This window comes from Silurus aristotelis, assembly GCF_946808225.1.
Source record: "Silurus aristotelis genome assembly, chromosome: 21".
NCBI lineage: Eukaryota > Metazoa > Chordata > Actinopteri > Siluriformes > Siluridae > Silurus > Silurus aristotelis.
This window is the reverse complement of record NC_139594.1, coordinates 17,272,810-17,293,356: the sequence shown is the minus strand read 5'-3', so window position 1 is coordinate 17,293,356 and position 20,547 is coordinate 17,272,810. Positions and strand designations below refer to the sequence as shown.

Here is a 20,547-nt window from a genome sequence, read left to right as displayed (position 1 = left end):
CAGTCTCTCTAAAGTGATGTAAATATACTCTATGTTTGCCTTTGTTCTTTTCCAGAGATGCTGCTGGATGACTTCTTGCTCACCTATCTCGTGTTCATGTCTACCAACGATCTCTGCCAGGCGCTGCTCGGCCAATATCCTTCCATACGCTGCTCAGTAAAGACAAAATTCAAGCGTGTGTATTAAGATGCTACATCATGTTTTATTGAGTGTAGAATATGTAAGATACATAGCCTTTAGGATTTTCGGTGAGGGAGCCTATTTTATTTTCACACTGATGCCAGTTCTGGCCCTTGACACCATCGCTCACTTACTGCACTCAGCGCTGCCGTGGGAAGGAGGAGGGTAAGGAGGCCCTCTATAGGAAGAGGAAGGTTCTGCACCTCGTCTCTCAGTGGAACTCACTGTATAAAGACTTCCTGCGGGAGGAGGAGCACGTCAAACTGTTCATGAAGGTAAATCGGTTTTCCCGATGATGTTTCAGACGATGATCAGAATGAACATATCCAATTTTTTTAAACATTTACTGGCCTTACTCTCTCTTTCTCTCTGCCTCTCTCTTTTTCTCTATGCATCTCTCTCACTGTGCCATTCTCTCTCTGTCTTACTCGTTCCATCTCTCTGTTTTTCTCTGTCATTCTCTTTCTGAATAAAAATTACTTACATTTTAAATCAAATGTCTGCTTAGTTTGAATAAAACTTTTTAATATATACATAAAAAAAAAAAATCAAATTAATTCAAATACACTTTTATTTTATATGAATTAAATTAAATTGATTGATTAAATAGCCATAAATTGATTAAATAAAATTAAATAGGTTGCATTTGTTAGGCCTCATTTAGGTAATGCAGATGTATATATGTGTGTGTTTTACGTTTAATATAACATTTTCTAAAGATACAGTATATTCTACTTAAATGTTCTACTTATTTGAGCATACTTTAGCAAATGTATGTATTCAAGCAACACAAGGTATTTATTCATTCATTCAATTTATTTATTCCTAAATGAATTGATTCCTTCCATCCATCATTCATTCATTTTCTCTATGTGGATTTGTTAGGAATTCTTGAAGCTGCACATAAAGCACACAATAAACCCTGTCGAGTTTTTACTTCATTAGTTTGTGAGATTGTAACTATATTCCGCACAGAAAACAGACTGCATTTGGTACACAGAAGTCCGAACAGTTCGCTATGAATACGTGTACCGTTACAGCCCTAGTACCGGGTGAACGTTCAGTTCTTTTCCACACCGCAGCAATGAGAGATAACACCAATATTGCACCTGCCATTCTTGAGAAACATTTCGTCTCACTCCTCTTCCTGTCTTCGTCCACCCTCCACCTCTCCGCTCAACCCCCCACCCACCCCTCTCAGCGATGTGTTATATCACGACACTTTCACAAGATTACTTTAGCTCTTCGGGGAATGCCTCTGCCTCATGCTGGGACTCGATGCTTTTAATCGTTTTTCTCCTGCTTTCCCTCCAGATGCTTCTTGTTTTCCCTCCTATCTATCTCCTAGTCCTCGCTCATGTTCTAACACGCATCATGCCAGAGGATACAAACAAACACGGCCATTAACAGATTATTTAGCGTGTCGTACAGGGCAAAAGACATTAGAACTGTGTGAGACGAGTAAGCGAAGAGCCGCTGATGATGATGATGAGAACAGCGGCGGGAGATTAGAACCGGTCCGGCTCACTGCATTGATGAGAGTAACGGGGGAGACTCGAGGAGCAGATGGATCGGTGGTATTTTTAGCATGATGAGCTGCGATCTACATCAATCACTCAACCCTGGGTCGCACTCGAGCGTGAAACAGAGATCGCTTCTAGTCTGCTGTAACGAATTATTTATTTATTTATTTATTTATTATTTTTTTATTTATGTGACTGTTCCTTTGTGCCCGTTTTCAGTGGTGCTCTTTGTCTGATAGACACATCTTCTTTTGCCTTTTCCAACTGCTTGTTTCCATGGTAACGGTGTGCTGTCGCCATGGCAGGCTGTCCTTCATTCGCTCATGTAGGTTTATGGAGGTCATTTCACTGAAGGTAGAGTCTCTGCATAGGAACTGTCATGAGTGCATTCTCAGGTGAGACAGGGAGGAGAGGTGTGAGACATAGAGGAGAAGAGAGGAGGTCTGAGACATGGAGGAAAGGTTCGACATAGAGGAGAAAGGGGGGGAAGGTGAGACATGGATGAGAAAAGAAAGGTATGAGACATAAAGGAGAGTTGTGAGCCATGGAGGAGAGGAATGTGCGAGACATGGAGGAAAGCTGTGAGCCATGGAGGAGAAGAGGAAGATGTCTCCCACATCTTCTTCATGTCTCACATCTTCTTCTCCTCCTCCATGGCTCACAGCTCTCCATCATGTCTCCCACATCTCCTTCATGTCTCACATGATAGAGAGCTGTGAGTCATAGAGGGGAGCTGTGAGAGGAATGGTGCAAGACATGGAGGAGAAGTGGGAGACATGGAGTGTGTGTGTGAATTGGAGACAGACTGATAAGACTCAAACTGTCACTCACTCTTATCAGGGCCATAAAATGCGGATTTCATTTACTTTTTCTTTCAGTGATCCGTCTCCTGGTCAGCATGTTAATGGATCCAGAGCCCAACCATGCTACACACTGTAGTCCATGATTGCAGTTCAGTCTTATTCTTAATTCTTAATTATTGTTCTGTATATTAATAAAAAATGGCAGAATAAAAAGTGAGCAGTATACCGAATCGCAACTCGAGCATTGTAGCAGGACACGGCTTTATGGCTACAAAAATGACCACAAACATGTAGGGACCAGAGGTCATGATATGAGGCTTAACATCTATTAACAGCTCGATAATTCTACTATTATGTACCACTGAATTAACACTGAATTCAGACCAAGACAGATTAAACATGCAGCTCTGTCATCTGCCATTATTTTGTCTGATTGTTGTGTTTTGTCTATCTGCTTAAAATTTTCCTTCCAGATACACTCCAGGTGATGTGTAAAATCATAACAAAACTGTTTTCAGATTGTAAAAGATTCAAGTTTTATTTAATGATTTATTCATTTTTTTACACACTTTGTGAACCTTTTCCACAGACGCTGTACCGCTACATCTTGGAGGATGTCTATGAGTTCCCCACACTGGAGAAGGACCTAAAGGAGTTCCAGAAGCTTCTACGCCGCAGACAGTAAGTTGAACCTCATACACACATTCATACACACACACACGCACACACTGAATGAAAGCATTTGTTGCTTTGACCTGTATTGAGGATGGATTGGACTGTAGTTAATGTCAACAGTCTGCTACACTGATCCAGGAATACAGTTCGCTTCTGATCATCATCACTGAACCCTGCAACATTTGCTTCAAATGGACATTCGGTGTAACCCAGATGAGGATGGGTTCCCTCTTGAGTCTGGTTCCTCTCAAGGTTTCTTCCTTATGCCATCTCGGGGAGTTTTTCCTTGCCACAGTTGCTCATCAGGGACAAACTTACTTACAAAGAACATATTTACTTTTAATCACCACATTATCTGTGTGAAGCTGCTTTGAGACAATGTTCATTGTGAAAAGCGCTATACAAATAAAAATGAATTGAATTGAATTATTGCTGAATGCTGAATGTCCATTTAGCATTAATAGAGCATTTTCAAATGTGCGAGCTGACCATTCCACAGGCACTAATGCACTCCCATATTATCAGAGATGCGGCTTTTTGAACTGATTGCTGATAGCAAACCAGATGATCCCTTTCTTCTTTATTCCAGAGTATGTGGTGTCCATGGTTTCCAACAGAAAATGTACAATAACATTTGTCTGACCACAGAACAGTTTTCCCGATTAGTACATTTTAAGTGTGATTTGGCACAGAAAGGATGACACCATTCCTGGATCATGTTCACGCATGCCTTCTTCTTGGCATGATAGACATTTTTGAGAAACCTTTGATGATGGTACAGTATGTACTGCAAATTATGAGATATTCAACTGTTTTGCAATTTGATGTTGAGGAACATTAGTTCTGACATTGTTCAACAATTTGTAGTCTTGAACAGATTATTGAAGCTTTGTCCATCTTTACTTTTGAGAGACTCTGCTTTTCTAAGATACACTATTTATAACCAGTCATCTTACTGACCTGTTGTCATTTAACCGCATTATTTGAAACGTTTTTTTCAGCTGTTTAATTTTAATAACACTTACTTTTTCCAGACTGTTGTTCCCCCGTCCCAACTTTTTAAACGTGTTGCAGCGATCAAATTTAATATGTCAAATTTGATTCCTTAAAATTTTAAATTTTCCTCAGTTTAAACATTTATTGTTTTCTATTTTTTGTTTTATGAGATTTGCAAATCATTGCATTCTGTTTTTATTTACATTTTACACAACTGTTTTTTAGAATTGGGTTTGTTTTTTTTGTTGGACGTTTTTTTAAATACTTTTGTATTTTGGTATCTTTATGGATTCCGGTGAATTATAATGTTTTATTTTGGTGGGTTAAAAGCACACGAATGAGAAAGTGATTTTAGTCACATTGTCGATATTTTTTTTATTTCATTATTTAATAAAAAAGGGACCTGATTGGATAAATGTCAGCATGTTAAACTGTTTATTCGATGCCGGAACACACAGACAGGTTTTTGTTCATCGAGTCAGAAACGGAGTCTGTTATTAGTTTCCCTAAACACAAAGTCTGTGTTGTTGTCGAGCGTAAAGCGGCGTAAAGCAGGAGTGTTTCAGTGACAGTGTAATGATGTAGTACAGCAGCGGCCTCCAGCACAGACACTAACGCTGTGTTAAGCGAGTACTGAAAGCTGCCAGGGGGAAAGGCATTTATCTCTTTCCCTTCCTGAGCTCGGGGTTTTTTAGTACAGGATTCAAACATAGACAGGAGGTAGAGAGAAGGAGATCGAGTGACGTCTTGACGGCAGAGAAAGACTTATGCATTCTGACTGTTTCTCCTCGTTACCATGTTCAGGGTGGTGTGTCTTTGCTGCAGTGCGATGACTCAGTGTTTCACACTACCAGCTGACAGTCATGTCGGAAGTGTGTGTGTGTGTTTTTTATTCTCTTTCATGTATTTATCTCCCCTTCTAATCATTCCTTTTCTCTGTGATTCCTCATAGCACTGTGGATGATTATTCACCTCACCAAAAGGTAAGAAGCATGAATTTCCAGAACAACCATGAAAACATGAACCAGAAAGAGCACCACATACTTCTACATGTAACCTTCAGAGCAGATAGAGCAGAGGGGTGAAATGTGGAGAGGAGGGGTTAAATGTGGAGAAGAGGGCTAAGAGATGGAGCAGATCGGTGAAATGTGGAGTAGAGGGGTGAGAAGAAGCAGAGGGGAAAGGTGGGGGAGTGGGGCGAAAGATGGAGCAGAGTGGTGAGACAGGAGGAGAGGGGTAAAGGATGGAGCAGAGTTCTCAGACGGGAGAAGAGGAGTGAGAGATGGAGCAGGGTGGTGACACGGGAGGAGAGGGGTGAGAGATTGAGCAGAGTGGTGAGAAGGGAGGAGAGGGGCGAGAGGTGGAGCAGAGTGGTGAGAAGGGAGGGGAGGGGTGAGAGGTGGAGCAGAGTGGTGAGACGGGAGGAGAGGGGTGTGAGATGGCGCAGAGGGGGGAGGTGGGGAGGAGAGAGGTGAGAGATGGAGCAGAGTTCTCAGACAGGAGAAGAGGGGTGAGAGATGGAGCAGAGTGGTGAGAAGGGAGGAGAGGGGTGAGAAGATGGAGCAGAGTGGTGAGAAGGGAGAAGAGGGGTAAGAGATTGAGCAGAGTGGTGAGAAGGGCGGAGAGGGGTGAGAGGTGGAGCAGAGTGGTGAGAAGGGAGGAGAGGGGTCAAAGATGGAGCAGAGTGCTGAGAAGGGAGGAGAGGGGTGAGAGATTGAGCAGAGTGGTGAGAAGGGAGGAGAGGGGTGAAAGATGGAGCAGAGTGGTGAGAAGGGAGGAGAGGGGTGAGAGATGGAGCAGAGTGGTGAGAAGGGAGGAGAGGGGTGAGAGATGGAGCAGAGGGGTGAGACAGGAGGAGAGGGGTTTAGACATAGAGCAGTGGCACGAGACCTGTAGGAGAAGGTTGAGGTGGAGGAGAGGGTTAAGGTTACAAATTTAGGAGAGGGGTTAGACATAGAGGAATGGAATTAGACATGGAGGAGAGGTGAGACATAGAAAAAATGGCTAAGATATGGAGGAGAGGGGTGAGACATAAAGGAGCAGAATTAGACATGGAGGAGAGGGTAAGATATTGAGGACAGGGATGAGGAAAAAAGTGAGATGTGGAGAAGGGGGTGGTGGGACATGGAGGAGAGGAATGAGACATAGAACATGGAGGAAAGGGGTGAGACATGGAGAAGAGGAGTGAGACATTTAGGAGAAGAGTTAGACAAAGACTCCATGTCTCACATAGGAAAGTTTGAGATGTGGAGGAGAGGGCTTAGGCATAGAGGAGACGAGTTAGACATAAAGGAGAGAAGTTAGACATTTAAGAGAGGAGTAAGGCATGGAGGAAATGTGTGAGACATGGAGGACAATGGAGTGTCATGGAGGAGAGGGATGAGATATGTAGCAGAGGATAAAACCTGGGCAGTGTGTGTGTATGTAGTTTATTCTTCACTCTTGACATGTTTTCACTTGGACTGTGCTGATTTGTTTCCTTGCAGAACAAAGCTCTTTTCCAGCAGCTGAGTCTGAGGGAGAGCAGCATCCATGTCCGTGGAGCACACAGTGACCACCGAGAAGGTGAGCCATTTATTCAAAGTGGAAAGCTGTTAAGTGTTGAATTGTTAAGTGTTAAAAGGGTTTGTGTTTTTGCGTCACTATAAATATTTCGGAGGTAGAAATGTCCACGTTTTGAGCAATTTATTTCCATAATCCAATTTACTGAAGTCTGATAGAAACCGAAATTCTGTGTGTAAATCCTTTCACCAGTTTGTCTTTCTGCTCGTTGAAAACATTCCTTTAACCCAGCTAAGAGACTAGAAAAAATGTTTCCCACATATTTATCGATCTGGCAAGATTTATGTCCATGTCACTATTTAGTAAAAGAAAGAAAAGAATTTTGTCCTGTAGTCGTCTACCATAAGCTACAGTATGAGAGCACTTTGGCCAAATAAATACAAGTATTTAAGTTAGTGAAAAAGGAATGAGGGCAGAATGGGAGCAGAACAAGTGCAGAATGCAGGCATGTCAATAGCAGAATGCGGCTAGAATGCAGGTAGAATGTGGGCAGATTGGGTCCATAATGAGGACCGAATGTAGACAGAATGAGGGCAGTTTGAGGGCAGAATACAGGCAGAATGAGGGCAGTTATGTATCCCTGATATTTAAGTATCCCTGTTATTTACATAACCCAGTTACATATCACTGTTATATAGAGTATCCTCGTTATTTACATATCTCAGTTACTTATCCCTGTTATTCAAGTATTCCTGCTATTTATGTATCCCTGTTATTTGCATATCCCACTTATTTACGTATCGCTGATATTTAAGTATCCCAGTTATTTACATATCCCCTTTATATACGTATCCCTGATAAATATCCCAGTTACATACAGTATCCTCACTATTTACATATTCCAGTTACGTATCCCTGTTATTTACATATTTTAGTTATGTATCCCTGTTATTTACATTTCCCTGCTATTTAAGTATCCCAGTTACGTATCCCTGTTACATACAGTATCCTCGTTATTTACATATTCCAGTTATGTATAGCTGTTATTTACATTTCCCTGCTATTTAAGTATCCCAGTTACGTATCCCTGTTACATACAGTATCCTCGTTATTTACATATTCCAGTTATGTATAGCTGTTATTTACATTTCCCTGCTATTTAAGTATCCCAGTTACGTATCCCTGTTACATACAGTATCCTCGTTATTTACATATTTTAGTTACGTATACCTGCTATTTACTTATCCCTGCTATTTAAGTATCCCCGTTATTTACATATCGCAGTTACGTATGCCAGTTTTTATCTATCCCTGTTATTTACGTATCCCAGTTACGTAATCCTGCTATTTACTTATCCCAGTTAGGTATTCCACCCTTATGCGTAATAATGTTATTTACTTATCCTAGTTAGGTATCCCCGTTATTCACATATCCCTGCTATTTATTTATCCACGTTATTTACATATCCCAGTTACGTATCCCTGTTACATACAGTATCCGTGTTAATTCCATATCCCAGTTACGTATCCCTGTTACATACAGTATCCGTGTTAATTCCATATCCCAGTTACGTATCCCTGTTACATACAGTATCCGTGTTAATTCCATATCCCAGTTACGTATCCCTGTTACATACAGTATCCGTGTTAATTCCGTATCCCTGTTACATACAGTATCCGTGTTAATTCCATATCCCAGTTACGTATCCCTGTTACATACAGTATCCGTGTTAATTCCGTATCCCTGTTACATACAGTATCCGTGTTAATTCCATATCCCAGTTACGTATCCCTGTTACATACAGTATCCGTGTTAATTCCATATCCCAGTTACGTATCACTGTTACATACAGTATCCGTGTTAATTCCATATCCCAGTTACGTAATAATGTTATTTACATATCCCAGTTACGTAATAATGTTATTTACTTATCCCAGTTAGGTATCCCTATTTTTCACATATCCCTGCTATTTATTTATCCCCGTTTTTTACATATTCCAGTTACGGATCCGTTATTTATATATTATATATTATTTATATTATCTGTCATTAACCATGCTTTTAATTTATCTTTTTCCCTTATTTACGTATCCCTGCTATTTACCGTTCCCTGTTATTTATTTATCCCTGTTACATTTACCTGTTACGTATCCCCAGTATTTACATATCCCTTTTACACGTCCCTTTTACGAATCCCTGTTATTTGCGTATGCCTGTTATTTCTGTGCACGCATTACCTTTACTCTCTCACTTGGGGAATATTTATGTATTTAAAGAGTACTGAATAAAATAATTATTCATACATGCTGAAGGCGAACTTGGATGGTTTATGTATGAGCAGCTAATTAAGCGCTTGTGTGTGTGTGTGTGTGTGTGCACATAGTTCTACAGTATTATAACTTTTTCTTTATCTTTGTTAATGCTGCTGCTGATGCAACCAGAGCTATTATCTGTAACACCTAATCTCTCTCTCTTTTTACTTTCTGTCTCCCCCTTTTGTCTCTCTTTTTTTCACTCTCACCCTCTCACCCTCTCACCCTCTCACCCTCTCACCCTCTCACCCTCTCACCCTCTCTCTCTCTCTCTCTCTCTCTCTCTCTCTCTCTCTCTCTCTCTCTGTCATCATCCTCCTTGCTCCCTTTTTCTTTCCCCTACTATCTCTTGTTGTTTTCTCTCTCTATCTTCTCTATTCTCTCTCCCCCCTGCCTCTCTCTCTCTGTTTTCATTCTTTTTTTTTTTTTCTTTCTGTCTGTTTTTACTTTCTCTCCCTCTTTCTTTTTCTTTGTCTGTTTTCTCTGTTTGCTCTTTCCTTTTATCTGCCTCTCTTTCTGTTTTCTCTCTTGTCTCATCTCTCGGTCTCTCTCCATATATCATTTTTCACTGTCCTCTCTCTCCACCTCTCTGTCTGTCTTCTCTCTCTCCCCAACTCTCTCTGTCTCTTATCTCTGATTCTTATTGCTGTCCTCTCTCTCTCTCTCTCTCTCTCTTTCTATCTCTCTTTCCTTCCTCTTTTTATCTCTGTTTTTCTAACTCTCTTCACTGTTTTCTCTCTCTTTCCCATATCTCTGTCTCTCCCTTTCTATCTGTGCACCCCCCCCCTCTCTCTCTCTCTCTCTCTCTCTCTCTCTCTCTCTCTCTCTCTCTCTCTCTCTCTCTCTCTCTCTCGCTCTCTCTCTCTCGTTCTCTCTCTCTCTCTCTCTCTCTCTCTCTGTCTCTCTCTCTCTCTCTCTCTCTCTCTCTCTCTCTCTCTCTCTCTCTCTCTCTCAGTAATGTGCCATGTGTATGTGAGCTCAGACTCATATCTGAGTGTGAGAGTGAGGATGACTGTAGTGGCACAGGAGCTCCTGTATATCGTGGCTCAGAGGATGGAGAAACCTGTAGAGGACATGGTGCTGGTGGCTCAGACTTACAGCGGAGGTTTGCTGTCTTTCTCTCTCTCTCACACACACACACACACACACACACACACACACACACACACACACACACACACACACACACACACACAATTGTTGTGCATGCTTAAAGCTGTCGTGCTCACCATAAACACCCTAAACCATGTTATGTTGCTTTTAGTTAACAAACTGCATTCATAAAACTACATAACAACTACATAATAAAATATATTTATAATTGAGTCCTGGATTTTTTGCACTAAGGCCTGTTTGTTAAAGAGCCATGCGTTATGGAGCTGCACATGCTTAAGGTGAACACTCTTGGGGCAATGATTCTCCACATATGAAATTATGATCTTTTAAATTACAGGGCAATTTCCTCTGAAAAAAGACTCAAACTAAAGATTTTCTACTTTTTCTTTCGGCTGTTCCTATTAGGGGTCTCCCACAGAGCATCATCCGTCCCCATACAACCCTGTCCTCCACGTCTGTCTTTTTCAAACCAACCATCTGCATTTCTTCTCTCACCACATCCATAAACCTCCTCCTTTGCCTTCCTCTTTTTCTTCTGCCTGGCGGCTCCATCCTTAGCGTTCTTTTCTCGATATTCCCCATGTCTTTCCTCATGACCACATGATCAAACCGTCTCAATTGTACCTTCCTCAACTTGTCTCCAAAATGTCCTACTGGCACGCTCCCTCTAATAATCGCATTTCTAGTGGCACCATATATTATAAATTGTAATTAATATTAAACCCAAATACACATACTATGCCATGTGTTTATTGGATCTTGTGACTAATATTTCTTTCCCTGTTTTCGTTTAGAGAAACGCACCCTTCAGCCTCATGACTGCCTTTTCTCAGAGACTCTGGCTCTTCCTGGGAGACTGATGGCCTGCTGGAGAGACCTGAATGAGATCCTGGTAATTGACAGTTTGTATGTGGCACTTGGAGACTTTACCCAAATGAGTCAGGTTCCTCTCAAGGTTTCTTCCTAATACCATCTCAAGGAGTTTTTCGTTGCTATAGTTGTCATTGGCTTGCTCATTAGGGATCAAATTTTAGGTGAAAAAACATACATTCCAACTTTGTAGCCTCTATTTCTCTGTAAAGTTGCTTTGGGACGATGCCTATTGTTAATGCTACAAATAGAATTAAATTGAATTTATATCTGTGTCACTGTGCAACTTAATTGCACATTTTTATCCGTTCTAAATGTACCTTAAATTAATACTTTTCAAGTTTTAAATACACGAATTGTAACAGATGTTATAAATATATTCATTTCATCCTAAATCTCTCCCATTGTTATTAATTATTTAAAATTTATTTTAATATTATTTACACTCTGAAATTATTCTTTTAATATAAATTTATTTTGAAATGTCGATTCACAGCACTAATATATACTGTGTGTGTGTGTGTATATATATATATATATATATATATATATATATATATATATATATACCTTTTATTAGAAGAATAACTCCTCGTTCTGTCTTGCCGCAGCCTCCTCTGATGGACTGTGGAGATCTGGCGCAGAGGTCGTCACGTCTCCTCGGCATCAACACGTGGGACGTGTCCGTGGCTCTCACCAACCTCGACTGGAGTCTCTTTAACTCCATCCATGAGGTGCGGCTTTTCACAGCTGAAGGACAGTCTTATTATGTGTCTTATTAGACTGAAACATGACTACATGTTCTTCTGAATGAACACTTTTGTAGTATAATGTGACATTTCTATCCTGATATGGGCGTGGCCTCTTCTTCTCTTCCTGTACACAAAATATACTAAATACAAGGAAAGCGGTTAAAGGGGCTTTTTACTGCAAAGTGAAATTCTTTCCCAGTGATGTTAGAAAGCTGGAGTCAGAGCACAGGGTCAGCCATGATACACCGCCTCCTGGAGCCCAAAGTGTTAAGTGCCTTTCTCAAGGGCCCGAGCGTGGAAGCTTGTCGATATTAGGGACTTGAACCCCCTATTTTCTGTTTAGAAACCCACTGAGCTACGACTTCACCAAAATTTGGATTTAGATTAAAATCAAATAAACACCCAATTAAGAGATTTTGGAGTGGCGTGTATTAGGAGAGCACAAAGAATGGTGTTCCGAGTTTTTATCTTGCTTCAGAGATAAAGCTCCTTATATTCCTTCCCACTCAGCATAACCTTCTAACAAACAACTTTCTAATGAAGCGACTAAAACGTCTAAAAAATAGACGAAACTCACAATGCCTTTTTAATCTTTTTGAAGATGAAATAAAAGGCAATGTGGATAAACACATAAAAACGATTCCTCCTAACATTTTAAAGCTATGATGTACAGAACATCACAATGATATAGAAGAAAATGTATAAAAACATTTTGGATCAATTACCCTCAAATAAATAAACATGAATAAGGGTCTGTTCATGCACGTTAAAAATATTTATTAAAAGCTTCTTTCTTTTTACATTTCTATTTACTGCATTATCATAATGGCTATATAATAACTTATTAGGAGAAAAACGGTAATTCTATATGAATCAGACATTGTGCAACCCTATAAAACCAGAATGGTACAATCCTTATTTCATAACATCTCTGCGACTATTTGGGGTCACCCCTATTATGAACCCATCATTTTAATAAAATTCTTTGTAAATGGAACTTTTTTTGCTGATAGTCTTGGAGTCTTCTGTGGTCTCATCATTTGGCCTTTATCCCTGTTTCTGAGAAACTTTTGAGCAATGTTTGTTTTGTTAATCATCAATTCTAGGACTAGCTTGTGCTCTTCATTTATCAATACAGAGAAAATAAACATGAAAACAATGTGCGGGGAAATTGGTGTAGCAGCCTAAGTGGAAACTTATTCATGTTTATGTTTATCATGTTCGGAAAAGTCAATAACATTGTAATAAGAGGATGTCTGATTAGATAGACATAACCCTTTTTTTTTTTTTTTTTTTAAACTCATTGGCTATCTTGTCTACTTCACAGCAAGAGCTGGTGTACTACACGTTCAGCCGGCAGGCGAGCAGTGGCCACACGGTGGCGCTGGAGCAGCTCCTGCAGCGCTGTAATGAGGTTCAGCAGTGGGTCATGTCCGAGGTCCTGCTGTGTCCTTCGCTCGGAAAACGAGTCCAGCTGCTCAAGAAGTTCATCAAGATCGCTGCACAGTAAGAAGCTGCATCCGATTATCCCCTCGTCTCACACACACGCGCGCGCGCACACACACACACACACACACAGCTGCTAGTCCACTTAATTATTCAGGTTTTTTTTTTTTAACTGAACACTCCTTATATACGTGTGTGTGTGTGTGTGTGTGTGTGTGTGTGTGTGTGTGTGTGTGTGTGTGTTTCTCTTCCACAGCTGTAAAGCACAGAGGAATTTAAATTCCTCCTTTGCCATCATTATGGGCCTAAACACCGCAGCAGTGAGTCGACTTAATCAGACCTGGGAGGTAAAAGCACAAACACCACACCCCCACCCCACCCCCCAACACACACACACGTATACACACACACACACACACACACACACACACACACACACATATATGTGTATTTTATATATATATATATATATATATATATATATATATATATATATATATATATATATATATATATATATATATATATATATATGTATTATATACATGTACACCGACTTATTTTTTACAGCTTGAGTTTTTTGTCATTCCTACAGAAAGTTCCTGGAAAATTTAAGAAGTTGTTCTCTGAGCTGGAGTTATTAACTGTAAGTGAAACCCTCCACACTGTGAACATGATCATGTTCTTGGTTAACATGTGCAGGTTTTAACTGTGTTCACTGCTATAGGACCCATCTCTAAACCACAAGGCCTACAGAGATGCCTTCAGGAAGATGAAGCCGCCGAAAATCCCCTTCATGCCTCTACTGCTTAAAGGTAAGTTCTCTGCTGCTCTCCTCATGTCCCCTCGAACCAGAATTATCCTGAAAACATGCCGACATTCACAGCAATAATTCATTTATCTCATCTTTCAACAAAAGAATTGGGATTTAAGTGTAATTTATGTCATTTGTTTTTCTTCCTCCAGATATTACTTTCATTCATGAAGGAAACAAGACATTTCACGATAATCTCGTCAACTTTGAGAAGCTGGTAAGTGAAGGTTTGCTTTTACAGATTCAAAATCCTCTGATAAAGCAGTGGTGCGATGCCTCTATTTTTAAACACACGTAAATGGCAGTGGCTGATAGAACGTCACTGTGCGAGTTTTTCTCCTCTTCCTGTTATTTTTATGCTTAGAATAAAAGAGTGTTTGTGTAGGAGGGGTGTGAGCAGCACATTTACACTCTGACATTTAAGTCCCTGGATTTTAAATCCCACTTTGGATCAAAACTTCTTGTTATCACACCTCAGAAACTCCCTCCTGCACAGATACACACCCAACACTGTGTCTCCTGAAGATACACACCGAACACTGTGTCTCCTGAAGATACAGAGCTAACACTGTGTCTCCTGAAGATACGCACCAAACACTGTGTCTCCTGAAGATACACACCCAACACTGTATATCCTAAAGATACACATCCAACACTGTGTCTCCTAAAGATACGCATCCAACACTGTGTCTCCTAAAGATACACATCCAACACTGTGTCTCCTGAAAATACGCACCCAACACTGTGTCTCCTGAAGATACACACCCAACACTGTATATTTACATTTGCGGCATTTGGCAGACGCCCTTATCCAGAGCGACTTACAACTGAGCAGGGGGTGGTCTTGGGGCTTTTGCTCAAGGGCCCAGCAGTGGCAGCTTGGTGATGGTGGGATTTGAACCTGTGACCTTCCGATCCAAAGTCAAATGCCTTAACCACTGAGCTACCACCTCCGTATATCCTGAAAATACACATCCAACACTGTGTCTCCTGAAGATACACACCGAACACTGTGTCTCCTTAGGGTACAGAGCTAACACTGTGTCTCCTTAGGGTACAGAGCTAACACTGTGTCTCCTGAAGGTACAGAGCTAACACTGTGTCTCCTGAAGGTACAGAGCTAACACTGTGTCTCCTGAAGGTACAGAGCTAACACTGTGTCTCCTGAAGGTACAGAGCTAACACTGTGTCTCCTGAAGGTACAGAGCTAACACTGTGTCTCCCGAAGGTACAGAGCTAACACTGTGTCTCCCGAAGGTACAGAGCTAACACTGTGTCTCCCGAAGGTACAGAGCTAACACTGTGTCTCCCGAAGGTACAGAGCTAACACTGTGTCTCCCGAAGGTACAGAGCTAACACTGTGTCTCCCGAAGGTACAGAGCTAACACTGTGTCTCCCGAAGGTACAGAGCTAACACTGTGTCTCCCGAAGGTACAGAGCTAACACTGTGTCTCCCGAAGGTACAGAGCTAACACTGTGTCTCCCGAAGGTACAGAGCTAACACTGTGTCTCCCGAAGGTACAGAGCTAACACTGTGTCTCCCGAAGGTACAGAGCTAACACTGTGTCTCCCGAAGGTACAGAGCTAACACTGTGTCTCCCGAAGGTACAGAGCTAACACTGTGTCTCCCGAAGGTACAGAGCTAACACTGTGTCTCCCGAAGGTACAGAGCTAACACTGTGTCTCCCGAAGGTACAGAGCTAACACTGTGTCTCCCGAAGGTACAGAGCTAACACTGTGTCTCCCGAAGGTACAGAGCTAACACTGTGTCTCCTGAAGATATGCACCCAACACTGTGTCTCCTGAAGATATGCACCCAACACTGTGTCTCCTGAAGATATGCACCCAACACTGTGTCTCCTGAAGATATGCACCCAACACTGTGTCTCCTGAAGATATGCACCCAACACTGTATCTCCTGAAGATATGCATCCAACACTGTGTCTCCAGAAGATACCAATCCACTACTGTGTCTCCTGAAGATACACATCCAACACTGTCTCCTGTCTCCTGAAGATACACATCCAACACTGTCTCCTGAAGATATCCATCCAACATTGTCTCCTGAAGATACCAATCCACTACTGTGTCTCCTGAAGATACCATTCAACACTTTGTCTCCTGAAGATACACATTCAACACTGTGTCTCCTGAAGATACACATCCAACACTGTGTCTCCTAAAAATACACATACAACACTGTGTCTCCTAAAGACCCCAACAGTGTATCAACCTAAATTCCAAAAAAGTTGGGACACTGTGTAAACTGTAAATAAAAACAGAATGCAATAATTAGCAAATCTCATAAACACATTTTATTCAAACAAAAATAGAAAACTATTCTATTGATTAAACTCAATTTTGAATTGAATTTGAATTTGATGGCTGCAACACGTCTCAAAAAAAGTTTGGATGGGGCAACAAAAGTATGGAAGAAGTAAGTGTTATTAAAATTAAACAGTCGGAAAAACATTTTGTCACTAATGAAGTTAAGTAAGATAAGTAAGTCATTACAGGTCAGTAATATTATTGTATATAGTGTATGTTAGAGAGGCAGAGTCTCTCAGAAGTAAAGATGGACAGAACTTTTTTTGCGAAAGACTACAAACTGTAGAACAATTCCAGAATAATGTTTAACATAAATTTGCAAAACAGAATATCTCATAATTTACAGCAAATAATATCAAATGTTTCAAAGAATCTGGAGAAATCTTTGTACACAAGGTTTAAGGGTGAACATCACTGCATTTATGCATTTAAATGTGGCATTGTATTTACAATTCATGATTCTGTAATAAAAATCACTGCATGGGCTCAATTACACCTCCAGAAATCACTGTCTGTGAACACAGTTTCCTATTGCATCTACAAATGAAATCTCCATCATGCAAAGAAAAGGCATGCGTGAACATGATCCAGAAATGCCGCCATCCTCTCCAGGCCAAAGGTCATTTAAAATACACTGAGGCAAAGTGGAAAACTGTTCTGTTGTCAGACAAATCAAAATTTGTATCTCCTTTTGGATACCATGGATACCACATCCTCTGGACTAAAGAGGATAGGGATCATCCGGCTTGCATTTTTTTAATGTTATAATAAAACTGGGGCTCCGTGATCTTTCTTTTTGAAAGTTAACTCTTTATTAAAGGACAGCTGTTGTCAAATTACTTATAATAATTGGAGCAAAATCATTTTCCTGTCTGAAGGTGTCTCATTTTTCTCCTCCAGCACATGATTGCAGACACAGTGCGTCTCATCCGCCACTGTCAGACTGAACAAACCGGTGAGTCACCAATACACAAGCAGTCACTTGTACAATGTACAATATTCACCAGACATGATGGGGACCTTATATCACAGAAATGTGCCAACAAACGACATTTGTAGCTATAAAAGTACGATCACTGCGATCGTAGCAAGTAAAAAAACATCTTGAAATAAAATAAATCTCCTAATTGGATGGCTGTGGCAAGTCGTGTATTTCACACCCTTCAGCGGTGTCCTGCCTGAATGAATCCACCTCATAATACCATCATTATGACGCCATCCCACCTTCATAATCTCTAGCAGATGCCTCGGCATTAACCGCATAAAATGACCCTTGATATTATCCTTCAATATCAGTCAATATTATACAGAGCCACAATATGCTTTTTCTTGTAAGTGAATCCAAAGAAATGTCTTTTCCCCTGTGGAATAAAAAAAAAACAGCTATTTAAGCTATTTGAATATATTTGAGCTTGTGCAGTTTGCTACAGATGTGGTTTGTGAGCTCCGACTAGTGCGCTCTCTGACCGTCCAATCAAAGTACACAAAAATGCAGACGTTATTGTACGCCTGCTAGATGACACCCCGGTGCCGCAAACTTGAAATCTGATTGGTTAAAGACTCAAACAGCTCCAAGCTAAATTAACTTACAATACAGGTGCCTGCACTGTTGATTCTGAATGCATCAAAGCAGATTTCTTTAACCCCAGCAACACGTGATGTGACTTCTGAAATCCGATTGGATAGAAACTCTAATGTAGACACGTAGACACTAGTTGAAGGCTATAAGGAATAATTTTATACATATTCATATAGTTTCTATGTTATGTCAATAAACAATAATATAAAATTCAGTGAACAGCGTGCTTGTAAATAGGGTTTATGGTTTTCTTTTTTGTTTTATTGGCAAATATGTATGTCTTAAAAAATTTAATAAAATCAAATCAAATAACAAAAATCATTCCTTAATTGCATCTTTTTTCTATCTTGTATAAAAAAAAAAAATGCATAGTTACATGTCTGCAGCTACATATAAATTTGTAGTAACAGAAAATACACTATATTTTATGTGATTTGTGGCTTTTTTTTCCCAGGAAGTGAAGTTGCCCAGAGCGACAGCGTGGACGTCAGATCCAGCGTGCACAACCTTCACATTATTGACAATCAGCAGACTTTGTTTGAGCTCTCGCACAGACTGGAGCCCCGAGCATAACAACGTCTCCTGGTGGAAGTTCAGGAGAACTGCGGCAGGGTCTCCAGCGTCTCCTGCTCACCGGGACGCGTTCGCGGTTTTTCTTTTCGTCTCACGCGAAGATCGCGCCACTGACTGAACAAGACTGTTTTGACGACGAGATCAAGCCGCTGCGTGAATAAATGCAAATAGAAGTGAGATTAGGGTCCTGTGGTGTCAATATTAACTAGTCGATGCCTGGGTGAACCACGACATCAGTCATATGAAGATTTTCAAAGTTTTTTCAATGTTACATAGCATGTCGTTTTTTCCTAGAGCTTAATGCTCCGGAACGTACCGTGCTGTTCTTTTACTTATGTGTCGACTATATTACAGTAATATCGGGACACGAATGCAGACGGCCTCAATATTGGGTGAATAAGCAGGACAGAGACAAGGATTGCCAGGACCCAGAGATGTCAAACCCATGCTTATACAGACTTAGTAATGATAAATATCGTCAGTGGTCGTGATATTCGTTTCAAATCTTTCCAGCGGAAGTGGTTTTAACCCAGCTTCCGTATCACAGTATTATTATCGGATACATGGTTCTTTTGCTTCTGTGTAATGCTTCAGACTCCTGATGCAGTCGTGAACAGAGTGCAGTGTTCAATTTTTTTTTTTTTTTTTTTTTTTTTTTTTTTTGCAGTTGCATGCGTGCACAATTGCACTTATTATTTCGTTTGCACAGTAATGTGTAATATTGTATATAAATTTAGAAATGTACAAGTTTATCTGCATACCTACTCAATTTCTGTGCCAAATATTATTTTTATTATTATTATTATTTTAATTATTATTATTATTATTATGGGAGAGTCATTTCATATTTAACACACAAAAGAAATTGTGATATTTTAGGCTGAAGTGCACCTATTAGATTTTGCAAAAAAAAAAAACCTAAAAACTAAACAAAACAAAAAAACCCAGACATTTATTCATCCTTGGGTTCTAATCTATATAAAAATTCCTTTTTTACTTTATCAGGGTCCATTAGTCTCATTTTATTGCCCTCCACTGGTTGGACTCGTAAAGGGAATCACGGAAAAGATATCAATTTAACACTTACGCTCTTTTGAGAGGAGTTTATGATGTAAAAAAATACAAATAAACAAAATTGAAACCATGAAACTTTTTGCAGTATTTTTGGCACAAAAAAGAAACACTGCACATTTCTTACTGACGTTTTTATGAGGACTGAGGCATTGTAATGATAATTATTTATTCTTTTTGTTTTCGCTATTTATGTTGGACAAAAGAAAGAGATGCAGGATGTCATTTGTACAAATCTCCAGTTACATATAACTACACTGTAATATTTTAATATGTTTTTGCAGTAATCTGGTTGTGTTTTGGGGGAACTGTTTTAGATGCTTATTGTATTTTGTTGCTGTTTTGATTTTTTTTTTCACACCATGTCAGCTGGTTTGCATGTGATACACACACACACACACACACACACACACCAATAAACATGAAGATGTAAAGCGCAATCGTAAATATAAATAGATATGCTCTGTATTATTTATGTATCAAAAACACAAAAAGCGAAGCAATATGGTCCCCTTTTGTGTGTTTTCCCTCCGTTACTATAGAAACCACATACAACTTTTCTATAATAAGCATTTTTACAGCAAATGAGTGAATAAAACCTTTACGTAATATTACTCTGTCCTCTTGTCGTGAATGGTGTCCATTTTTTTTCAGATGGAAATAAATATTTTATGCTCTTATTACCATAAATTGTATTTATACAATTTAGGGTAAATATATATCATAAATGGGAAAAGTGATTGATCAGATGTAAAGTTTTTTCGAATACATTTTAATAATTTTATATTGGAAAAGCAAAAATAGGTTTCAGTGTGTGTATATATATATATATATATATATATATATATATATATATATATATATATATATATATATACTGTGTACATGTGTATGTATATATATATATATATATATATATATATATATATATATATATATATACACATATACACAGTATATATATATATATATATATATATAATATAATATGATATAATGTTCTATGA

At 39.6% G+C, this 20,547-nt stretch overlaps 1 protein-coding gene across 2 annotated transcripts in view; it reads left to right on the top strand.

Moving 5' to 3' along the window:
* The window catches only part of rapgef5a (Rap guanine nucleotide exchange factor (GEF) 5a), a 93,219-nt gene extending 73,065 nt beyond the window's left edge, over positions 1 to 20,154 (top strand). The window contains exons 12-26 of one of the 2 annotated variants that reach the window (XM_083523582.1): positions 56 to 134; positions 311 to 455; positions 3,096 to 3,187; positions 5,130 to 5,160; positions 6,664 to 6,742; positions 9,947 to 10,096; positions 10,902 to 10,999; positions 11,589 to 11,711; positions 13,057 to 13,235; positions 13,432 to 13,522; positions 13,771 to 13,821; positions 13,903 to 13,990; positions 14,142 to 14,206; positions 17,218 to 17,272; positions 18,351 to 20,154. In XM_083523582.1, the coding sequence (XP_083379708.1) occupies positions 56 to 134; positions 311 to 455; positions 3,096 to 3,187; positions 5,130 to 5,160; positions 6,664 to 6,742; positions 9,947 to 10,096; positions 10,902 to 10,999; positions 11,589 to 11,711; positions 13,057 to 13,235; positions 13,432 to 13,522; positions 13,771 to 13,821; positions 13,903 to 13,990; positions 14,142 to 14,206; positions 17,218 to 17,272; positions 18,351 to 18,469 (1,445 nt within the window). In that variant the 3' untranslated portion in view covers positions 18,470 to 20,154. The remainder of the gene's footprint in view (positions 1 to 55; positions 135 to 310; positions 456 to 3,095; positions 3,188 to 5,129; positions 5,161 to 6,663; positions 6,743 to 9,946; positions 10,097 to 10,901; positions 11,000 to 11,588; positions 11,712 to 13,056; positions 13,236 to 13,431; positions 13,523 to 13,770; positions 13,822 to 13,902; positions 13,991 to 14,141; positions 14,207 to 17,217; positions 17,273 to 18,350) is intronic. The other variant, XM_083523583.1, reaches the window with a different exon arrangement.
* The last annotated feature ends 393 nt before the right edge of the window (positions 20,155 to 20,547 follow it).